The sequence below is a fragment of the Myripristis murdjan genome, chromosome 7 (genome assembly GCF_902150065.1).
Source record: "Myripristis murdjan chromosome 7, fMyrMur1.1, whole genome shotgun sequence".
In the NCBI taxonomy this organism is placed as follows: domain Eukaryota; kingdom Metazoa; phylum Chordata; class Actinopteri; order Holocentriformes; family Holocentridae; genus Myripristis; species Myripristis murdjan.
The window spans coordinates 27691406-27714509 of NC_043986.1; the positions used below are offsets into that span (position 1 = coordinate 27691406).

The 23104-nt window shown below is 43.8% G+C and overlaps 1 protein-coding gene across 1 annotated transcript in view; it reads left to right on the top strand.

Moving 5' to 3' along the window:
• bcl2l1 (BCL2 like 1) overlaps nucleotides 1-23064 on the top strand; it is a 31093-nt gene extending 8029 nt beyond the window's left edge. The window contains exon 3 of the mRNA XM_030054991.1: nucleotides 19252-23064. Coding sequence (XP_029910851.1) covers nucleotides 19252-19395 — 144 coding nt within the window. The 3' untranslated portion in view covers nucleotides 19396-23064. The remainder of the gene's footprint in view (nucleotides 1-19251) is intronic.
• The last annotated feature ends 40 nt before the right edge of the window (nucleotides 23065-23104 follow it).

Here is a 23104-nt window from a genome sequence, read left to right on the forward strand (position 1 = left end):
AATCCTTTTGCAAATCATTTGGGAGTACTAAAGATTTCACCACATATAATCAAAATCTATTGATTTTCATATTCGAATTTTTGTTTGAAACACCCACCATCTTCTTCTGTGGCTAACAAAGTTGTCAACATTCATAAACCCCAGAACTGATATAGCAAACATTTCTCTGGGGACTATTTTCCCTGGTGGAAGGACCGCTTCCCTCCGCCAAATTTCAAGTCATCAAAACACAACAGTGCTGCTGCTTTTAGGAAAAGTAGTGTGGAGGACTTTATTGCAGTGATGCAAAACTGGTGTGAAGAAAGTTTGAAGTCTCTGAAAGATCATTTTCATATCATAGTGCAATAAATGGAAACCAATGGCTCGATAAAATGGGGGGAAAATTATCTTGGAGTTCTCAAATATGACTGCTTGCTTCGGGAAACGATAAGCAGAAATGTGAAGCAGATATATTTTGTAGATATTAAGCAAATTCATTGGTCATTTCATTATTCATTTTAAGAGTTTTGGCCACAAATCACCAAGTCAGAGTGAAACTAGCCAAAGCTATTTAAAACTTCTGTTTGAAATAGATTCTCACCTTGAGTTGCTGGCTGAAGAGAAATTCATCAGCGTGTGATATGTAGCTAATCTTAGTTTATTCCCCACACTTCTCGACCAATGAATATTTTTAACATTGCTGTCACCAACACATACTCATTATCACGTAACAAACCCATGATCTCATATAGCCTGGATTATCTAAGCACACACACATCTTCACTGACAACTTCTAAGTCACACATATGCCACACCGCCTATCATAAAAGTCATTTCCTTAGTGACAATTCTAACAACATAAATAGACGCTTACTGTTTTTAGGCTGCATGTCAACTTAACCCAGAGCTGGCTGAGTCAATGACTTAATTTAAAATGTTGAATGGGTCTGTGTGGTGCGAGTATCCACTGGTTTGGTTTCACTTCTCCCGTTCACCAGAAAAAAGTCCTCGCTTGGCTTGTACCACTTCCTCTCTGTGTCTTTGTGTAATTCACTCTTCGTTTTTTTTAGTCGCTCCAATACCAAGGAGAAAGAGCTATACATGGTGTTGATGCGGACCTTATTTAGGTTAGGTTAACGTACGCGCACGCGCACACCTGTTCTCTCAGTTTCGCCATGAGGACAGTCCCAAGTAGCAATAGGTACGCTCTGAAACATAGGTGTTTTCCCATTAGAGAGCTCAGTCGTCACGCTCCATCACTCTATCTGTTCTCTTCATCGCCGTATCTTTCTCTTGTACTTTCTTTCTCTCATTGTGGTCTGTGTGTGTGTGTGTGTGTGTGTGTGTGCAAGCAGCAAGATTGTTCTTTCCCCGAAAGTTGTAACTATAAGGACTCTCAGGTGCTCTTTGTCTAGGTGAGCCTGCATGTGGATCTTTCTTTTTCTTTCTTTCTTCCTGTATTTCTGCGTCTCTCGCTCTCTCCCTTGACGCTTCCTCTCATGGACAAAGCACAGAGCCGTTGGCAGATGTGGGAACCTGAGTATTGCTGCGAGGCAGGTGTGCCCCAGTGTTAGCTGATGAAATATTGGTGTGCTCTAAGCAGCAGCAAGGTCACTTTCATCTCTCTCTCTCTCTCTTGCTCGCTCTCTCTCTTTCACTGACTTGCTCTGTCTCATGATCTTACTGCTGCTTCCTAAATTTCTCGAAACATAGGAAGTGAGAATAAAGAGACAATGGGTACATTCATATAATTTGCTCTTAACCCAATGTAGACAATAGAAAATATCGTCAAAATGCTGCCAGTGGTGTTTTTAATTTGTGTAACATTACAGTTGGTGTAAGTGAATCCCAAGTAATGCCCCTTGATTTCTGCTTAATATTTGTATTTACATGGCTTTGTAAAAAATCTGATTTCAGACATTTTTTTTGACTGCGTCTGCATGTGTGAGACATTACAGAAAGAGCTGAGCCAGCTTTAGCAGTGGTGTGTTTATTTGACACCATAACAACATGGCGAGCGGTGGAGTGGTGGAGTATATTCAGCTGACATGGAGAATACAGACACTCAAAAATGTTCTGAGAGCAAGCACATCAACAAATGGCAAGAAAAGTGACAAAATGTCCCGGTGTATTTTGCCAGTGGGCTTCACGCGAGAGCCACTCGTTTGAACAAATTCACTCTGTTGGCACTTGTAAGTGATATGTACAAGCAATTTAAAAGAAGGTACTGCATTAGCCAGTAGTCTCTTACACAGAGAAGTAGTTTGTTTTTCAGTCATGAATTGCCATCAAAGAAATTTTGCGTTACAATATTCAAATGTGCAATTATGATCCCATAGAGATATGCGGTAGTTTATGAAGCTGTGTTGTACAACGGAGTAGGGTCAACAATTCTAATTAACAAGTCCCATGAGCACATACTTGTTAATGAGTGCGTGGGATTCATCGTCTTTACGGGGAATGTTTTACGAGTGTTTGGTGAATCGGATTTTGCAGACTCATACTAGCCCGCCGTACAAAAAAAAAACAAAGACAAAATGAAAAGATCTGAAAATATTCTTGCATCAGGCCCAGTCAGACGATCAAAGACTGCGACTGTGTCCCATCCTCGACTGCATAAAAGAACCTCACTTACTTTATATTTGCGATCAGGTCTGGACAATATAGTTGAAATTAATATCACAATACTCACCAGAATTGTTTGTGGTATCATTACACGTTACTACACAACTTGTGTGCGAAATCTGGTGATAAATAATCAAATTAATGGTCGTGCCACTCTGCTGAATGCTAATGCTAGGTGCAATGTCATACCAAACTTTCAAATAATATTCCTTAAAATATTTCATACCTCATTTTGTACTTGTTGCCAGTTTAGACAACAGAAGTGTGTATCAAAGTGACTTAAAATCACCATATCACTCTGCTATTATTTGACTGGAAAATTATAAATGCTAATATTGAATTAGCGCCTAGTCTTACCCCTTTACCTTTTGAACTTAAATCGAGCCATCGCTTTAATGTCGTCATTGTTATCACTGTGTTGTGGGCATGTAAACATACCAGGTGAGAAAGTCTTACGATTTGAGAAAACACTTAAAGGAGAGCATAGAAGACTAGAAAGTGAAAGGTGGAGCAAACTTCACCAAAAAATGGTCTGGCGTCAACATAAAGTTCAGCCCATCCCATTGGAGCTGATTTTCTAGTCATCTGTGCTTTTTTCATTGACTCTTGGTCGGCGTGACATAAAGATCCTGGGCCAGATTTTCTCTCCACGGCCGCTGATTTGCAGAGAGGACGGGTAGAGAGAAGCCATATATTGTGCGATAATAAAGCTCCGTGGCAGGCAGCAGAGGTGGAGACAGTAGCATCGACCTAATAACGCCGTTTCCAGCAGAGCGGGCGATGGCAGTGATTACTCAGTGGAGACTGAGCCGCCTCAGGGTTGGGGGTATGGGGTTATTACCAATTATAGATGAATAATATCTCGCCTTGCTACTGGGGGAAACAATGTTTTTCCCTCTGACAGACTAATAAAGGCTAAACTCATTTAAAACCTCGCCGCCGCGGTCCGGGAAAGCTCGGCTGGAGCAAACGCAGACGAAGGGAGGGTGGTGGGGGCGGGGGTGGTGGGGTGGGATTCCAGTCAAGAAATGAGGAAAAATAAGAGACCATTAGCCTAGTTGCTGTGCCCCGCATCGTCGACAGTCTCGGTAAGGTCAGGGAAAAGTTAAACACATGAAAAATATCCACAAGCAGCGTGAGCCTCTCCATGCCGCCATGTTTTCTTAGCCTAGTTTTTTTTTTTTTTTCTCGTTGTTGTTATCACCTCCGCTCCAACACACCTGTGCGTGTTATAAATTATACACTTTAATGCACATGCACATTGCGGGGCTATGCAATATTCAGCGCTGACATGGAGAACAGGTCACGCAGAGGTTCACGTGCGGGTCCAAATGTGTTTTCGTTATGAATTTATGCAGGCTGGTGGTGCTTTTAAGTAGGTTAGGAGCCGAGGCTGTAATTAAAGGCCTATGGAGAGTTAGTCCATTGACTTGTTTTGACAAGGAAAACACCTGAGCTTCCTTTGTGCCGTTCTCCTTGGCAGGACTTATTTACTCCAAAGCACATTATGAATCTCCCTCTCTTCTCTCCTCTCGTCTCTCTCTCTCTCTCTCTCTCTCTAATTAACATGCACATAGGATAGGCGGTTAGATACGCCAAGTCGTCTGTCAGACTGCCCTACAGGAGAGGAGCAGGAAATCTCTCTCATGGGACCTATCCAGCCCGCCTCCATCCCTCTCTCCTCCTCCTTCCTCTCTTTCTCATCTCCCCCCTCCCATCCTCTGTTGACACCCTCCTTCCCTCACTCCATTCCTCCCGCTCCCTTCCTCCTCTCTCTCCTGTGTCCTTGCATCCTCCACCCCCTTTACTTCCTGTCCTCTAAAATCAATTGTTGTCCTTTTTTTTAAAAAAAAAAAAATTACCTCCCTCCCTCATCCGTCCTGCGCCATTCATCATTTTTGCCTGTCTTTATTATTTCCCCCCGCACGCCCTCCCCTCTTTGCTTTCATGCCTTCCCTTTATCTCTCCATCCATCCTCCCTCGATTCCTTGTCTCCTCTCCAGCTCAACACCAGACGTGCGACCGAACGCCACGGCGATGTCGCCGCGTTCCCGTGTTCCATTGCTTTCTCACATGTTCGCCAGTTTGTTTGTCACCCCTCACACACACACACACACGCGCGCACACACACACACAGACACACACACCATCCGCCTCGTCGTCCTCAGCGCCATCGATTCACTCTGACTTGATCCCCGCTCACCTCCCCCACCTCCATCTCTGCAGCTGCCACCATCCCTTCATCTCTCCTTCCATTTCTCTCTTCCTTATCTCCCCCTGTCCCAACCTCCTCCTCCTCCTCCATCTCTCTTCCTCAACAGTAATGCCTCTTGCATGGCTAATTACAAGCCATGCACACATATGGATATATTTCCTTGGTTTTTCATGTGTTAAGGACAGTGTTTTGGTCATTAAGCAGAGGCGCCCCAGAGCGAATGTTGTTTGGAATCAAACACGTGGCGTGGGTGGTTGTTTTTGTCTCGCACATCTGAACATTTTATTGTACGGTGGCACGCCGCAGAGGGGAGGGGACAGCGCCGAGTCAGACTGATCATGTGACCGCCGCGAACAAAGGACCTCTGGCCACGTACACACACACACAGACATACACACTTTTGACTTAACAGGCCGTCTAATTGTGCCCACAGGTGTATCACTGCTTTGTAGGCTAAACCAACGCTGGCAGGAAGAGACCGCCTCGTAAAAAGGACACAGCGATCTAAGCTTTGCAATTGTGCGTTTCTTTAACCTCTGACACGCGCATAAAACCACATACTCACACACACAGACAACACTCCAGCAAGCCTTTTCGCACCGGATCAATGGAGGGCACTTTTGTCAGAGCACCATCAATAAGCGCTTTTGTTAGCAAGCGTGCGTGGAGTGGGCAGGCGGCTTTATGTAGACGGATCTCCTGACGTTTTCATATGAATGTAGCTGTTCAACCGTGGATGTTTCTGTATTGTTTTAGGGTGCGTGCGCATCTGTGTTTAAGCTCGTGCGTTGGTGTTTGATGGGCTGTGAGATGCTCAATCTGTGTGTGTGTGTGTGTCTGTGTGTGTGTTTGATGGTGTGTGTCAGAGTCACAGCCTGAAAATGGCAGCAAACAGATGGTATGATTCAGTCATCTCCACTTCTATTACAATAACATCAGGGAAATAGTGTGTGTGTGTGTGTCTGCGCACGCATGTGTGTGTGCGCATACTTGTACACGTGTATGTGTATGACAAGTTTATATGGAGCCTCTGGTCTGTCTTTGAGGAATGAGACATTATGTTGTAGTTACAGGGGAGTACAACATGCTTACCTCTGAGGCTCTGATGTAGAAACTTGAGTAGAAAACATTAAACTCAAAAGAGGGGAAGCAGAAAAAATAAATGCTCACACTTAACACAGATTTGCCTAATTTACCTTCTGTCGGAATATTGTGTTACCCCACTTTTTATTGTCATACCTAGGGCTGGGCAGTATGGAGAGAATCAAATATCACAGGATCTTCCACTCACTTCCTTGATATTGATATTGTAGGGATGACTGTGCTTTTAGAAGATAATTCCCTACAGGAGATTTTTGATAATTACTCATTAGTAATTTGGGTATGATGAACAAAGAGGCAGAGGCACATAATGGAACAACTAGAACCATCTAATGAGTCCCAAAACCTGCATTACTTGACTGTAATGTAGACTTTAAAACCAGGAAAAGACAATATCTATGTCATAATATTACGATAGTCTCATATCATGATATTGATATATTACCCAGCCTTAATCATATCCTTATTCTTGTAATTTGTAAATACAAACCGTTTTTACAAATCATGTAGGGGTGCTAAGGATAACAACATATAATCAAAATCCAATGATTTTTCAAATTTGGATTTTTGGTTGAAACACCCTCCTAATAATGTTTTGTGTCTGCAGCTAACAATGTTGTTGCCATTCATAAACCACAGAGATGATAATTGGCTGAGTAAAGCAAACGTTTACCTGGGGACTATATTCCCTGGCGGAGGGAGCATTTCCCTTTCAATTTCAAGCCATCCAAACAAAACAGTGCTGCTGCTTTTATGAAAACTAATGTGGAGGACTTTATTACAGTCATGGAATACTGGAGTGAAGAAAGTTTGAAGTCTCTGAAAGTTCATTTTCATATCCTAGTGGAATGAATGGGAACCAATGGCCGGTTAAAAGGTGGGAAAAATGATATTGGAGTTCTCAAATGTCACTGCTAGCTTTGGGAAACGATGAGCAGAAATAGAAACTCACCTTGAGTTTCTGTTTGAAGAGAAATTTACCAGCATGTAGCTAATCTTAGTTTATTTCTCACACCTCCTCAAAATTACTATTTTTAATGCTGCTCATCATGTAAGGAAACTTTGAGGTCACTGAAAGTTAATTTTCATATCACAGTGGAGTGAAGGGAAACCAGGTGTAAAAGTGTTTTTTTTTTCATCATCTCTCTCTTGAAATTTGGAAAACCCCCTCTGGCAGAGGCCTAAGATCACCCCCAATAATAAATTGATTTCTGATGTGTCCACTGCACTGTCATGTGCCTCTACCGACCAATAGAACAGGCTTCAGGATGACAACTCCCCTCTCTCTGCATGTGCTTACGGGCTCTGTCAGAGCACAGCTCGGTCATGTGGAAGACAAGACCTGCAGCCCTGGAGCATCACTAGAGAAACACACACACACACACACACACTGCAGTGACAGATCAGTGTGGTGTGCGAGGACTACATGTGCAGCATTTAGACTGCATTTGCATGCCTCTCTCTTGTCTCTCTCTCTCTCTCTCTCTCTCTCTCTCAGTCACACATTCATGCACTGCAACGAGACGTCAACACATTCCATACCCAGACAGCGTTTATGCATAAAAGGCAGATATCCAGCTGCGTAGATACTTTGTGTGTGTGTGTGTGTGTGTGTGTGTGTGTGTGTGTGTGTCTCAGCATTGGCAGCGCACAGCAGAGAGCGCAGCTATTAGAGCGGCTCTGCCAGACGAGTAGACGTCAGACTCCAGCCTTGAGATTCCCTCCCCAAGGGTAGAGAGACAAGAGAGGGACAGAGAGAGGGAGACAGACAGGCAGGCAGGAAGACAGTGACTCAGCTAGATGAGGATGCATGTAGGTTAACAGGTTACACTGCATGGATGGCGGTTTGGAGTGTCTATACGCCACATGTATTTCTGGATGTGTGTGTGCAGCTGTGTGTTTGTGGAGCAGGAACGAAGACACTGCGTCTGCTTGCATCCGCTCTGCTCCACTTCTCTCCACCGAGGCTTAGTGGTGAAATCAGGTCACGAGCAAGTCTTCAACCCCCTTCTCCCTCCCACTCCTTCCATTTTTCTCTCCATTTTTCTCTCTCCCGACTATCCCCCCTCTGTTTTTGCCTCTCCCTCTCTTTTCCCAGCCCGCATCTCTGCCCTCTCCTCCGCTCTCGTTCCTCTCTCTCCCCTCGCAGAGTTGCACGGAAAGCCTCGGCACCTCTCGTTTTTATCCCACCCCTCTGCCGCAGCTCTCCATCTTCCACTCTCTGTCTTCTTTCCTCTCTCCACACTCATATCTGTGATCAGATTACGAGGCATATCATGGGATTAGCGCGTCTCGAGGCACGTATTAAACCAGCAGAGCCGAGGGATAGAGCGGAAGAGAGAGGAAGGGGTTGATGGGTATTGGATGGTAGCGCCGTCTAATGATTCCATACAGTGCAGAGACTAAATGATGATAAAGAGCATCAAGGCCATCGCCATTATCATCATCACAGGCTTGTCTGAATGGTGAAGGGGGAAACGCAATAAGAAAGACAGCTGTGGAGCTTCATTGGTTTGCAATAAGAGAGAGGGGGTAATAGAAAGAGAGGGAGCAGGGCCTGGAGATATTCATCTTTTCCTAAAGCAAGCCTTAAATTGTTTTCTTTCATGTGCACAAAATGATGGTTTTATGGAAAACGTGTTTGTTGGAAGGGTAGTTTCCATACAGATTGCCAGTTAAAAAAAAAAAAAAAAAAAAGGAAATACTGAGGAAAATAAAAGAAACATCCGACCTCTGCAGATGTAAACCCAGCTTGCTTCTCCTTCCACACTCCTCCCTCTACCTTGGTTTCCTCGTTTGTTTACAGTCGTTTCACATCAGTCTTTCTTCATCCTGTAGTCTGCTTCACCCTTGCTTGACCCTTTGTTCGTCTCTCCTCTCATTTTTCCTTTGATATATCTGTCTCTTCTTCCTGTCTCAGAGTGTCTTTCCGTCCATCCGCCTTATTCGATTGCTTCTTTTCCGGTGCACTGTCTGTCTTCACTCTCACTTTTTGCATTTCTCTCTCTCTCTCTAACCCCCCTCTCTCTCTTTCCTCCAGACCAGATGGACGGTCAGGGGGTCATGTTGAGGTGTCTGGGTGGAGGGTTACTGGGCGATACTGCTGATGACACCCAGACAGAGGCGGGTTATTTTTCTTTGGTCCTCCTTAAATTCTTTATCTCTGCCTCTCTGCATTTCTCTCCTTTCACTTTCTCTGTCAGCCTTGCCAGTCCTCTTTCTTCCCTTTCCAACACACACACACACACACACACACACACACACAGTGAGGTTGATGTAAGTACTGTACCCTTTCTCTTATATTCTGCCAACATACAACATAACCATTACATGCACAAACCGTGGTTGGTGTGTGCATATATATATATATATATATATATATATATATATATATATATATATATATATATATATATATATATATATATATATATATATATGCATGTGTGTGTTTGTGTGCGTGACAGAATGGGGTTTTTGTGGAGAGACGGAGCCCCCAGAGCGGGGCAGAGAACAGATTGAGAGTCTGAGCCTCCATGTCCTGACTCATTAATCTCCTCTTTAATTCATGGCCTCACCAACAGCTCAACACACACGTGCGCGTGCGTGCACACACACGTTGCCAACAACTCCAAGGCCCAAAAGGAGAGGGGCACATACGGACACATCGGAGTTGGCACAAACACCAGAAAGTGTCACCACCTAGGGGAGGTTTAATGATTCAATTTCCTCATTTCTCAACTCCTTTTCATTCCTTGGCACTGTCTGTTACAGTTCAGATCACTTTTTAACCAGCATCCTGCCCCCCCCCCATCAGCCCTCAGTGTCTGCAGGAGGCAACGGTAAGGCCAAGAATGGAGAAGCAGCTTAATGATTGAAGGATGACACCTACAATGCAAGTTATGAGGATATGAGGCTTTATAAAGGGCCATATCCATGTCCTGGGTACTCGTTAGGATTTTTTTTGTTTGTCTTTGATGAGTGAAGGATGAAATCAACAATACAAGTTATAAGGATATGAGGCTTTGTGAAGCATCTTTTTTTTTTTTTGAAAGGGAAACTTAGCTCTGGCTGGACTCCAGTTGTCCTTAAGGGGCCTGCGCGGGAAGAACACAGGAAGGGTGACAAATTATCATCAAGTGTTTATAGCTGGTGTTTTAAAAAGCTCTGCCTCATTCAAAACACCAGCATCTGTCCTTCTCTTGTTCCAAGCACTGTCAAAAAGCAAGTGGCGGGGAAGAGCCACATCTAGTGTGAAAAAAAAAAAAAAAAAGAGGCCAATTTATCCAAGCGAACAGCTCCAAATATAAAACTGCCATCATAAGCCATGGAACAGTTAGTATGGCTATATGATACATGCACATTTTAAGCAGTGTGTTGCGAATGGATACACTCCTCTTCAGGCAGCAGTGACATATTTTCCATATTTTTTGTTCCACGGCGGACACATTTTCATATTCCTGTCTGTTAGCTAAGCTGCCTTTTTTTTATTATTTATTTATTTTTTGCTTTAGAAGTGGTTTTGATTTCCCCATTTCGCCCCAACCTCACTGCCTTCACAGTGGCATCACATTATCCATCCTTGGCTCTTGCTACTTATTATACTTTGTTTTGGTAGCCCGCAAATTGTGGCATATTCTGCATGCACACTCCTTTCGTAAATCGCCTTGGATCAGTGCTCCAGCTAAATGCCTGTACCGTAATAGTATAATCTACCTGGGCAGGTTGTTGTATGTGGCTGAGCTTTACTGGAAACAGCCTGTCGGAGTGCTCAGCTCTGCCTCACGGCCACCTCAATCCAGTCATGTGGAGGCTCTGGCACTGAGCATGACTCCCTTGTTCCTGAAGATGCCCTGGCTGATAATTTGTCATACGGAGAAAAGAGGAGGAGGGGGAGGAACAGGAGGTGGGGATGGAACTAATGGTAATAATGAGGACAGTGATAAAGAACCCAGTCATTCACAGTGTAATTTTGTAGTGTAGTTTTGCTTTTACTAAAGCAACCAAAGCAAAAACAGCTGTTAAAGGGAAAGTTCACCTATATTGCATAATGTGATATTATTTCCCTTCCCTCCTAGCTGCTCTGTAGGACAGTAGTGGTGCTCTCTTCCTCTCATTGATACTGAGTGCTGGATACTGGCTGGATGCTCCAAATGCTAACTGTTAGCCTCCTGCCATTAAGGTGGACTTCCCCCCGGCTAACATTGTTTTAAGAAATCGGTCATGTTCTCTTTTAAATAGTAGATGTTGTGAATTTTCAGCCTTGTGACAGCATTCCACGGACAACCATGGCGTTGTTCAAAGAATATTAGCAGTTACTCGTAACGCAAATTAATAGTTTCGTTTTCTACCATTTTTGTGGGAATCGTATCGTCAGCCAGGTAACACCTTACTGCCTCTGTTACCTCATTCTAGTGCTGCTCCAGTGTGAGTGTCATTTTTCAAATGCCTTTGTTAGAGTTCTTTTTTTCTGGTTTTGTATGCTGTGTGGCTGAGGCTGCTGCCCTCACATCAGATCTCCTTCCAGTTTCCCTTTCGGCATGCTCTTTGGGCTGCTTTCTTTTGAGGTGTTTAAAAAGGTCGGCCTTACTGCCATCTGACACGCAGTCCGCGTCTGCAAATCCACGTCTTTACCTCTCAAAAATGCTGTTCTGAAATCTCTTCTACTGTCATCAGCTGCATCTTTGATCCAACTGTGATCCCATGATCCGCTAATGGACCACTAGTCACAATGCGAAGCAGAGGTCAAAGCACATACACACACACACACACACACACACACACACACACACACACACACTCAGTACTTTGACCTTTATACACACCAGATTGAATGACCTCACTGTGTCTCATGGGCCTTAAGCACTGTTTTCCTCTAACACTGTTTATTTCATCAGTCAGGCACACACACACACACACACACACACACACTGGTTTGATGTCGTTATCAGGATATTTACTCAACAAACAAAAACACCGTGGCTGACGTGTGGTATGCTGTGCTCTGGACTCAGGGGACATTATGCTTGTGTGTGTGTGTGTGTGCTCATATGTGCACATCTCAAATGTTGCAACTGTCAGGAAGCGTTACTCAGCTACAATTAGGACAGGACACGTCAATTTGGCCTGCACTAACACTTCTCCTTGTGACTCTCAGGGAGCGTCAGGAGTCAGTCACTGGCTTCACATACACTCCTCAACACCTTTTTCCTCCCCTCCATGTATTTCCTACCTCCTTTTACTGTTTTCAAACCCACACTGGCATCACCTGACCTTATGCGTATTTCAGCCCATGTTTACAATTACAATAGTCTGTTGTATTTAGGATCTGTCCCACAAAGCTGCTACTCACTGGAATTGAATCAGGATAAAGGATTTCCAGGAAGAATCATAAAGACACAATCCTGTCTTATTTCTAGTCTAGGAGGCCCTGCTGGTTAAAAGGTACCCCCCAACACACACACACACACTCACTCCCCACCCATTTAGTGGCTTACTGTAACCCTGCAACTCTACTGATTACTATAGCAACAGCACTGTGCTCTCTAAGGTCAGCAGTCGGTCGCGGAGGGGCCGTGTGTTGCCTTCATTATGACTCAGCATACTCTGCTCCCTCTCTCTCACTCACATACACACACACACACACACTGAGAGCCTCACAACACGAGGACAGGGAATTCAAAACATGCCCAGGGTACAGTCTGGGTGTGTGTGTGTGTGTGTGTGTGTGTGTGTGGGCCCGAAGATGGGGGTGTGTATCACAGTTCATATCTCAGATTGCCAGAGTAGCTCCACATCGCTAAGCCTTATCCCAGAAAAATGCTCCTTTTTGTTTTCTGTTTTCTTTTTTTTTTCCGATGACCCCCCCCCCCCCCCCCCCCCCCTTCCCAACCCGGCATGACCACCTACAGGTTCAGTAACTTTCCACTTTCGTTTCTTGGTCAGTCTGTCCCACTCTCTGGCCTGGACTGGTTCAAAGCAGGTCAGCTCAGCTTGTTTATGTCATTGCTAGTCAGAATGAGTGCTGTGCACACACACTCAAAGAGGCCTCTATGTGCCTGAGTGAGTGTGTGTTCCCAGCCAGGGCAGAGACGTTACCAGAACAGAGGACTTGATGGTTAGCTATGCCGAACCTTCTGGATCCCTCTCTGTGCTTGAATGGAAGCATCCTCTCCCTTCGTGGCTTTAGTCACCATTTGACTATTGGGAGCCCAGTTTCCAGCCTCATCATGTGTCCTGTGGGGTGCCAGAAAGAGCTCTCTGTCTGTGAAAAGGAGCTGTCTAGATCAGATGTTGCAGCATCCACACAAAGACAAAGAGATAGAAGGGCTCTTTTTAACTGAAAAGAGACCAGCTCATCCATTGTACTGATAGATGAATATATCAAAATTCAGCCTCAGCCAAATGACATCGACAAAACCAAACACAGAAAAATGTGCTAAGTGTGAACTTAATGTTTTACTGCGTGAAGCACTTTGTGGTACGTGTATTTGTATGAAAGGTGCTACATAAAAAAAGCTTGATTGATTGATTGATTGAGCTGTCAAAAATAGTCTAAAAAGTAATCAAAATTCATATTAAAGTATTTGAGCAATACTGAACTAAAAGTGAAAGTCACTCATTACAAAACTTAAGTAAAAGTCCTAAAAGCCTTTTTGTTCACATATTTATTGAAACTTATTGAAAGCCAGCTTCTGTAAAAAAAAAAAAAAAAAAAAAAAAAAAACACAAAAAATTGCAACAATTTTTTTTTTTTTTTTTTTAAATCATAAGAAAAATACAGAGATGTGTTTTGCTTAAGGAATGAAAAGACACAAAAACACTTTGGAGCCGGCAGCAGTGGAGAGCAGAAAATACCAGAGTTTCTTCTTGAAAGCAGCGATTTCCTTTGAGGTTAAATCGTGTACACTGTGTTACGGCAGGTCAGAATGGGTCCAGCTTAGGCCTGATATTTCGTAACGAGTAGCACAGGTAGTCAGGGAAATTGTAGCAGAGTTGAAGTGTACACTTAATTTTCAAAAAGGTAGTGAAGTAAAAGTGAAAGTAAACTACTTAGCCTAAGCACTTTTGTTTTAATTTCTCGAGTAAAAGATATAAATCACAAAAGAAATCAATGTTGCCGTCTCTACAGTGTCACACCCGGCCACCTCCTTCAGCACTGTGGCATGCATATGATATACATATGATTGCGCATAGGCTTGCTAATATCGACTCGGGGCACCTCCAGTAGTATTGAATTTCAATCCATCTTCAGCCCTGTTTTCCCTAACAAGGAAAAGGATGTGAGGTGTTCATCGATGTTCTGATCTGGTTGTGCCTCAGTCAGGAGTTTCACCACCGGGGGAGTTTGCTCGTTATGGTGCAACACCAAGCAACACGACAGTGACAAAGCTGATGTATGGAAAGCTACTGCTAATGATTTGTTAAAATACTTTTTCGCCACATGTAGTGTCTGACCGTTTATCAGCAGCTGAGATGGACATACACACACAGACACAGACACACACACACACACACTAATCAGCTGCTTTCTAGTATCCATGGCAACCCAGTGCTGAAGCTCCTTCCCTGTGCCCCTTTGCCTTCTCTCATTCTCTTTCCCCTTCTCTCTTTCTAGCCCACCACTTGCTTTCATGAGCTAATCCCCCCCATCCTTTTTTTTCTAGACTCCCTGGCTAATAAAGAACAGAGAAAGTTTAAGACCAAAAAAAAAAAAAAAAAAAGCAGACTTGGCCAGAAAACATTCTTGAGCCCCCTCCTTCAGTCTGCTGCTTAGCACCTGATTTCCCCAGGGAACCAAGAGGAGATAAAGAAAAAAAAAAGGTGTGACCGTGTGAAAGGGAAAAGTAAAGGGATAGAGCGAGGTGTAAGGGAGATAAAGACAGGGTTTACCTGCCAGGTGGGACTACAGGAGATTGAGCATGTCAAATCAACAGTGCCGCCTTGAGATACGCGCATTGTAAACGGTAATGCATGTAAAGAAAAAAATTAAAGGGCCCCTCAGGCATTCTGTTGTAATGAAACGACAAACTACACCAGCAAGTCCCCTCAGATTTGTTCCAGTGCTGGGCAAAACACAAGTTGGAGCTTTAACTTGTCAGCGAGGCGGCCACTTCTCGAAGCAGCTAAAGTTAAATGATGAATCTAATTGAGAGCAAATAGGTAAGACACCCACTCAAATAGGCTTTTAGGACATCAGGAGGCCACTGTATGCAGTGGTTTGCCTGTGGGCAACTCCCAGTTTTGTAAGGTGCAATCTCTGTGCAATAACAGCTGGTGCATTCTGCCAGTGTGTGTGTGTGTGTGCGTGTGTGTGTGTGTGTGTGTGAAAGAAGCAGAGACAGGTTCAGGCAAGTATTCAGTGGTTGTTGGAGGTACCGTGAGAACTGATTGATAAAAATCTCTTTACTACACGATTTACATTTTTACTACCACAAGGATCAAATGGGTAAACAAGGAGAGGAGTGGACTGGAAATGGAGGGAGGTGTGTTTGTCTTTGTCATCATATGACTTCTCGTTTGCGTTATTGACAGCCACGCCTGTCATCAAGCACTTATGTAAATACTTGGCCTCAGAAAAACTGATCAAAGCTGAGGACCATAAGGTCTATCTCCAAGGCAAGCTGTATTACTTTGTTTTGCATGTGTTCCAGGCATGCAAACAATTGACTGTCGCTGCATGGTAAACAAAAGAACAGACATGTGAGCATATATTAAAGCTAGCTTTAGTGGTGTCATACTTCTTAACTTGGACTTGAACTGCTCTAACTTCCGCGTATTGAATCTGAGGCTGGCCTACGACTACACGCCCGACAGCTTGCTCTCAGAGAAACAATTCCGATATTTCCCACTACGTTGCTATTATCCTGATGAATAATCATTACGACTGATTCCAGGCGACCTGCCCTCTTTATTGGAGATTTGCCTTGACATGTCTGTTTTGAAGGTATCAGTCATCCTCACCAGCCTCAGCAGTTTGTTCACAGCAGCCACATTCCTGTCATTGCTCTGCAAGCTGTCACAGCCGGGCCACAGTCACAGTGTCAGTAATGAGGTGAAAAGGAACAAACTCGCCATGTTTTGCCTTTCCCTTACTTTCACACATCTGAAAAGGCTGCAGTACAAAGTTGACAGACAGTATTAAGCAACGAGAATGACTTTGTATTATTATAATACATTTGATCCTCATAACCACTGTATCAATGTTTAGTTGGTTTCCGTTTCACAGGCCCTCATGCATGGCCGTCCTTAAGGCAAAACTGAACTTTGCTAGGGTATACCGGGGTCTTATGAGTCCACATGGTGGTGAAATATCCTCATTAGCTGCTCTGTGGTCCCCCGTCGGCACTCCATTTGCTTCCATAACGTGTCAAAAATGGCTCCATAAATAACACTTTGTAGCTTTTAAATAAGCTCCAAATAAGCAGCCAGTGCCAATATAAAAAAAACAAGTCCTGGTTCCCATGTTTTGTGGAAATAAAATGTCTCTTTTCATGTTATTTTCCTATTTGAATAGGAAAGTTGACTCGACAGGTAGTGTCTGCAGGAAACTTCCACATAGTAACGTTGCACTGGGAAGAGGCAACATGATATTATTATGGTTATTAGGTTTTGTTTTACTTTGTTTTTTCACATAATCTGTTTTGTTCACGTTCATTTATGTGTCAAAAGTGTAATTTTGGAGCTGATTTGCTGCATTATGAAAGTGAATGGAAAAATAGAAATACATGACTGTGGATTAGCAGCTTAGGTGAGCACATAGCAAGTAATGAGAATATTTTACCACCATGTGGACTCATATAACACCCAGGTAACTATATAACTCAACTCAGTACCAAAGTTCAGTTTTGAGATTTGAGTGGTATTTGGGGACTTTTTGGGTGACCTTACAGATCATTTCCCACACTGGTATTTCAACCCATAAGCACTGATTAAATGACAACCAGCTGTTTTGGTCATGGTTTATGGTTATGAAACATCTCAGTGGAAGTTTCTCAATGTGTCACTCTCGTATGTGTTCATAGTCAAGGTGACGAGAAGACAAATATTTCCATTTTATAGGTTGGTCTCCGCATATCCAAATTATCAGTGTTTTTGATTGCACACACTATCTCACGAGGGTAAAGACGGTCAGAGGTTATGAATGTAAGGCCACGCCGCTCCAGAGAATTCGAAGTCACAGATGTGGAATGAACGGGGTGGAACAGGGTGACTACCTTGATGTGAGTTCAGGGAGAAATGTTTACCTCGGCTGCACTTTATGTGGGAGGGGACGAGGCCTCTTGTGAGCACTCTTCCTGACCTGGAGCTTCTGTGTTGCACCACGTTATCCGCTGTATTTACATTCCTCAGATCCCAGTAATCCTGCGGGACACACACTTGGTACAAAACGGGGATAAAGGTCCTCCAGAATGTTTGCCAGCCGACTTGGGCATGTACTTGACAGCAGGAGTGTATTTGTTTGCTCACAGCTAAATCATGAATGAATGGAGCTACTGTGAGACTGGCCAGCTTGATAAGTAGCCTCCATACTTTTCCTACAAAGCCAAAGAGGCGTGTGAATAGTAAAAGTGAGAATAATGACTTCAGAGTACATCTCCTGCCTCCAACAAAGCGTTTGCAGGTACCAGTAGTGGGTCCAATTCATGCCGATGTTAAAGCTAAACCCTAGTCATGCTGTTTTGACTTTTCTTAGATGTTATCGAATTCAGTGAGGACAGGCAAGACCCGGTAAGTTTCTAGTTGAGGCCACAGCACTTTCCTCTGAGCTCATCACTTTATCTTCCGCCAGCACAGTCACGCCCCCCTTATTCTAAGAACCTGACACCACGACAGCCAAGACTCATTTCCTCGGAAATCCTGATTAGCACACAGCTCATATCCTCGCACACATGACTGTTTGCCTGCACCCCCCCACCACAACACAACCACACACACATGCAGACAATGACATACATTGCTGTGTAAAGAAAATGTTGGCCCTTGCTGTGCACAAGTTTCCTGTGAACAGTGACCTTTCCATTGTTCAGTTTTACTTCTGTAATCCAACAAGAATGTCTGAAATGCCTCAGGAATGAAAGCCCTACGCCTCCACACTCCTCCCTTCACCCTCACTCTATCTTTGCCAGCCCCACCACCCAACTCTTTCTTCTTTTGGCGTCAGTGCCATTCCTATGGCTGTGAAGTTTCTCTGACACAGCTGTAAACTCCTTGAACACTGTTGAAATTACCTTCTTTATTACCATTTCAGTTTTCCTGCAGCAGAATGCCGCTCAGCATTCTGTCTGCTTCAGTGTTTACTTCTTAGTCCCCCTCCACTCTCTCTCTCTCTCTCTCTCTCTCTCTCTCCCCCCTCGCTCTCTCTTCCTGTCTCTTCTCGCAACATCAATTCCAGTAAGAGCCCCCCTGCCCTATAAAGGACCTTCTGTCTTGACTATTGATTGCAGCACTGACTAAGAATCAGGCTGTTCAACAACTGAATTAGTCATTTCCCACTCATTTCCCATTCAGTTTCAGTGAATTTGCAGACTGAATGCTTAATGATTTGCTTTTAGTTCCTTTGCAACTAAGTGTAAGTATTGGCTTTCCAGAAAATGTAAATTTAGTGAGCTGAAGCTGCCTTCAGACTTGTGAAGGTAACATTAACACAGGCTGGGGCAGGTAGTATCATAATCTATAAATGTGATAAAGGCCCCAAGTTATGTGGACTGGCCCCTCCTTGTGGCCACATTAAGGAATTGCATGTGTGTTTGTGTGTGTTTGTGTGTGTGTGTGTGTGTGTGCTCTGCAGAAATCATTTCCAGGAAGTGAAGCGGGGGCGTGTGTTTTTTTGGCAGAGCGAGGACAACGGTGGGAAAGAATGTCAACAGCGAATGCGATGCCGCAGAGCTGATAGGATGCCGGGGGGGCGGGGTGCGGGGTTAACAGCGAGAGATGCCACGACTCGGGTTCCGGCCTCAGAGTTTGATAATGATGTGGATTTTTCCTTTAATCAATTAGCACCGTTGTTGTTACTGTGCACATGATCGATGCTGGTGGCTTTCGGTGTGTTTTTTTGGCTACGATGTGGCCTACCTGTATGCTGGCAGTGATGGGTGGAAATTTCCACGTGGCTGTGTGGGCTGTGACAGTCATTTGGATAGCCAGCTGTGGGCGGCTTATCAGAAGGCTGCTGGTATGAAACTCGGGAACCTTTCAAGAGGGAATCCACCTTGCTCTTTGATCTGCATGTGGCTTTTTGGGGAGTGTGTGTGTGTGTTTTTCTTTTTAACATTCAAACTCAACACCCTCTGCGTTTGGGCTAACCCTCTTTCTTTCTCTCTGTTTGACAGGAACGCTTTGCCGAGATCTACGGGCAGGACGCGGCGGCAGAGGGCAGGAGGGCTCAGGAGAGCTTCAGGAAGTGGCTGCTGGCCGGGATGACCCTGGTCACCGGAGTCGTCGTGGGGTCGCTTATCGCCCAGAAGCGCCTGTGAGGGGATGACAAGACAAGACAACCCCACCTCCTTTCTCCTCAGTGCACCTCCACCCACCCTTCACGGCTTCCCTCAATATTCACACTATGAAAATCAAATATGAAGGATTTAAGCACTCATCTGTTTATCTTGCCCTCAGTCCTCTATCTTTGCCAAGAACTGGCGAAGACGTTTACCTTTGTTTTCCTCTCACGTGCGTCCCCATAGCACACCAAGAATCCTCGAGTGCCGCTGAACTTGAAAATGAGAAAATAAAGTGAGGGGGGAGAAAGAGGAAGAGTCACAGGTGTTCTGCCACTTGTTGTACATTCAGTTATTTTACCCCAAACAAAACACATGGTTACTTGCAGAGACAAAAAGATGTTTTTTGTCATTATAAAAGGGAGGGGGGGGGGGGGACTAAGTTACTGTTCCTTGTACCTCTTTCTCCCACTGGTTTTCATTTTCTGTATTAACTAGTTTTAACAAATTTTGTGTTTTGTTTTTCCTTACAAAGAGGGCAAAAGTGGCACTGTCTTTAAAAAAAACTTACCAATGTAAGGAGCTCTCATAAAGTTGTTGCTGAGTTCCTTATTCCACAGACAGCTCTGTATAGTAGCCTATGTGCCATATGGAAGATGAAAGCTGGGGAGGATCAGCCACCTGCCCCTCTTTAGCAACAAAAAAAAAAGAAGCTCAGATCTTTCCAGCATTTGTAGTTCCCATTTTCCCATCCCATCCCATTCTTCCATACAGTGATAACTTTGTTTGATTATGCCTCTTCCTTCATGCTCATTGGTTTTGGTGCAAATGGCAAACTAACACGAGTCACTGAAACAGATTTTAGTTGACCATGTGAGGGAGCCATGAACTTGAAAGATTAGCGGGCAACTGAACTCTTTGCTTGTTTGTGTGTTAGCGTGTTGGATTTGAATTTTAGAATCATTACAACCCCTCTGCTCCCGCTGATTTGTGGTTTATGGGAATGCTTAGCCCAGGTTTAACCTGTTTGTGTTTAGTCAGCTTGGCGACTGCCAAACCGCTGTTTGTCCAGCACTCTGAGAATCGGTGCAACTGCAGAGTCTGTAGTTTGGACAAGCAGGTACCATGGCTAAGATCATCCATGTTTACTAAACAGTAGCTGAAGAATGCAGCAAATATTGTAGCAACCCATGATAGATTGAGCATCGGCAGTCAGACAGAGCTCTGGTGGTAGTTTGCCAGGAAACATAAAGGGCAACAAAGCAATGAAAGATTCTGTAATCTTAAACAGTAACAGTTATGAGGGTTGGTCATGTTTGTACATTTGTCATTTTCAGTAAATAATTTGCAATAAAATTCTAATCATGTGTTGTACAGTTCAAACAAAAGACCTATTTTTCTGCTTTCTGTTCCACAGCCTAATCCAATAGTCATTCCTCATTTATCATGAATCACCACTCAAAACTTACCGACATGCAGTTCAGCTCTGCTCTGTCAGTGGAGCCAGAGCAGACAACATAGCCTTTTTGATTTATGTAGCAATCTAATTGGGATTGAAAGAAGTGGCTGTCTTTCAGAGGGAAATATGCAGCTCTGCATCAAGGGTTTATCAGAGCTGATCGGACATGCATCATTTTGTCCATTTCCATCTTGTGTACATCAGCGGCTGTTTGTGGTTGTAACGCTGTAAAACCAGACACCTGCAAATTTTCTCCCTTCCATACACTCGGCACCTTTTCAGACATATTTTAAAATCCATCCCCATTTTTCCCTCTCCCCCTCCTCACCCACTGGGACCCCTCCCCACACCCAGCCTCAGCTCCCTCAAATCTGTCACGTCTCCATCCGTCTCTCCACCTCTTTTCCTCTCCGTCCAACTCCACCCATCCCTCTGCAGTCCCCAGGCTGTCACAGCAGCTAGTCACGTGTGTCAGTCACAGCTGGCCCACCTGCTGCTATGTGCAAACACACCCAAACACACACACACTCACACTTTTTAACGTACACACCTGCCTGTCAGACGTAGTCCACAGGAGACAGGAAGAAGAGGCCTTGTCTTAGATTCTGAACATCTTTAATTTAAACGTGGTGTCAGTCAGACGGATGTTTGTCGCCTGGTGTTTTGGCGTCACGCTCTGCAAACTGGCAGCTCAATTAATTTGTTGGGAAGGAAAGGGGGGGTGGTGGGTGGGAGAAGAAGAAGACAACAGAGGGAAGGAGACTACTCCCTGTTCCCAGCATTCCTCCAATGCGTTAACCTTGATTCCAGATAAATAATCCCGCCTCCACCCAAAAACACTGCAGATATGTACTGAGTTTCAACTGTGCATATTACGCCATGCCTTCCTCACTTATTTACAAGCAATATTTGAATACCATTGATAACATCACAAAACAAAAAAACATATTGCAGGCATGGCAGCATCTAGAGTCAGAGCAGCAGGAAAGGCAGCTGCCATTTTCTGATTCAAAATCCTGCACAAACCAACACTCCTTCAGGAAAACAGCAAAACCTTTCTTACTGTATTTAATAACCTGTAGGGAGGAGCGCTCAGTTTAAATGCACCATTTAACCTTAATATTGGATAGCTGAAATTCTCTGGGTTCAGCAGGTTGAAACCAGAGATTAAACTTCAAATGAGGTTGTGAAAAAAATTGCTGGCCTGGATGGGAACCATTCTTTTCGGTCTCTATGCATAAAACATCCATTAGTCTGTTATCAGCCCCGGGGTCCAGCCAGCAGCTGTGCCTCCGGCTGCAGAGCAGGACTCATCTCTGCTCATCATCTCTCTCTCTCTCTCTCATCATTGTTGATTTGAATAGTGCACTCTAGGGCTCTGCTAATTCTACTTTCATATTTCTGTTCACAGAATCATTTACCTAAATGCTCTTTGGGTCCTGGGTAACTGTTGTTCTCTTTTTCTTCTTTATGTAGTTAGGTATCATTTTGTGAGGGCAAAGTCCTTTCATTTTCTTGTTAGGGTTTCTGGGAACAAAGATAAACTTTGCATTCAGATGAATACCAACTAATATCCATTAAATGCTTCTGTTTCTGAGCACACTATCGTACTAGCCAAGGTCTGCTCTGATACATTCCAGTACAGTATATATATTTTTCTAGTGTATGCCCCACCAAGAAGCTGCTCGCAGGCTTTTCTCTGCAGTCTGGCCCTCTCACAGAAACAAGTACCCTTCCTACTCCTATGTGAGTGTGTGTATGCATGCGTGTGAATTTACTGTATGGCAAAAATGTTCTTGGAGGCACAAAGGAGGAATCGTAACAGCATTGGCACGACCCTATATATATGCTAGTTATTTAAACTGATTAGAATAGTATGCTAGCTTAGTGACATATTTAAGAAAAAAAAAACTGAAACTTTGATGGCTTTGAAACGTTATTTATATTTGGTGTAAAAAGCATATTCGTGCCCCCTCAAATGGCCTTAAACTCCATCTTTGCATTAACGTGAATTGTTATTCATTGTGTTTTGTTTCGTTTTTTGGGACCACTACTAGGCAAAATGTAAACCAAGATTATTTTCAAAAGAAGTTTTTTTTTTTCCTGGTGTATTCTTGTTGGCTTTAGAGAGTACAAAATTAAAAGCTGCAACTATGACGCAATGTCCAGTGGTCCGTTTGTATGTCTTAGAATGCCACTGTAAATTTTAGATTACATTGAACAGAATAAACACCATGCTGGAAGATTCACTGAAGCTGTGGTTTCTTTTCCAGAGTCTCGGATGGTGTG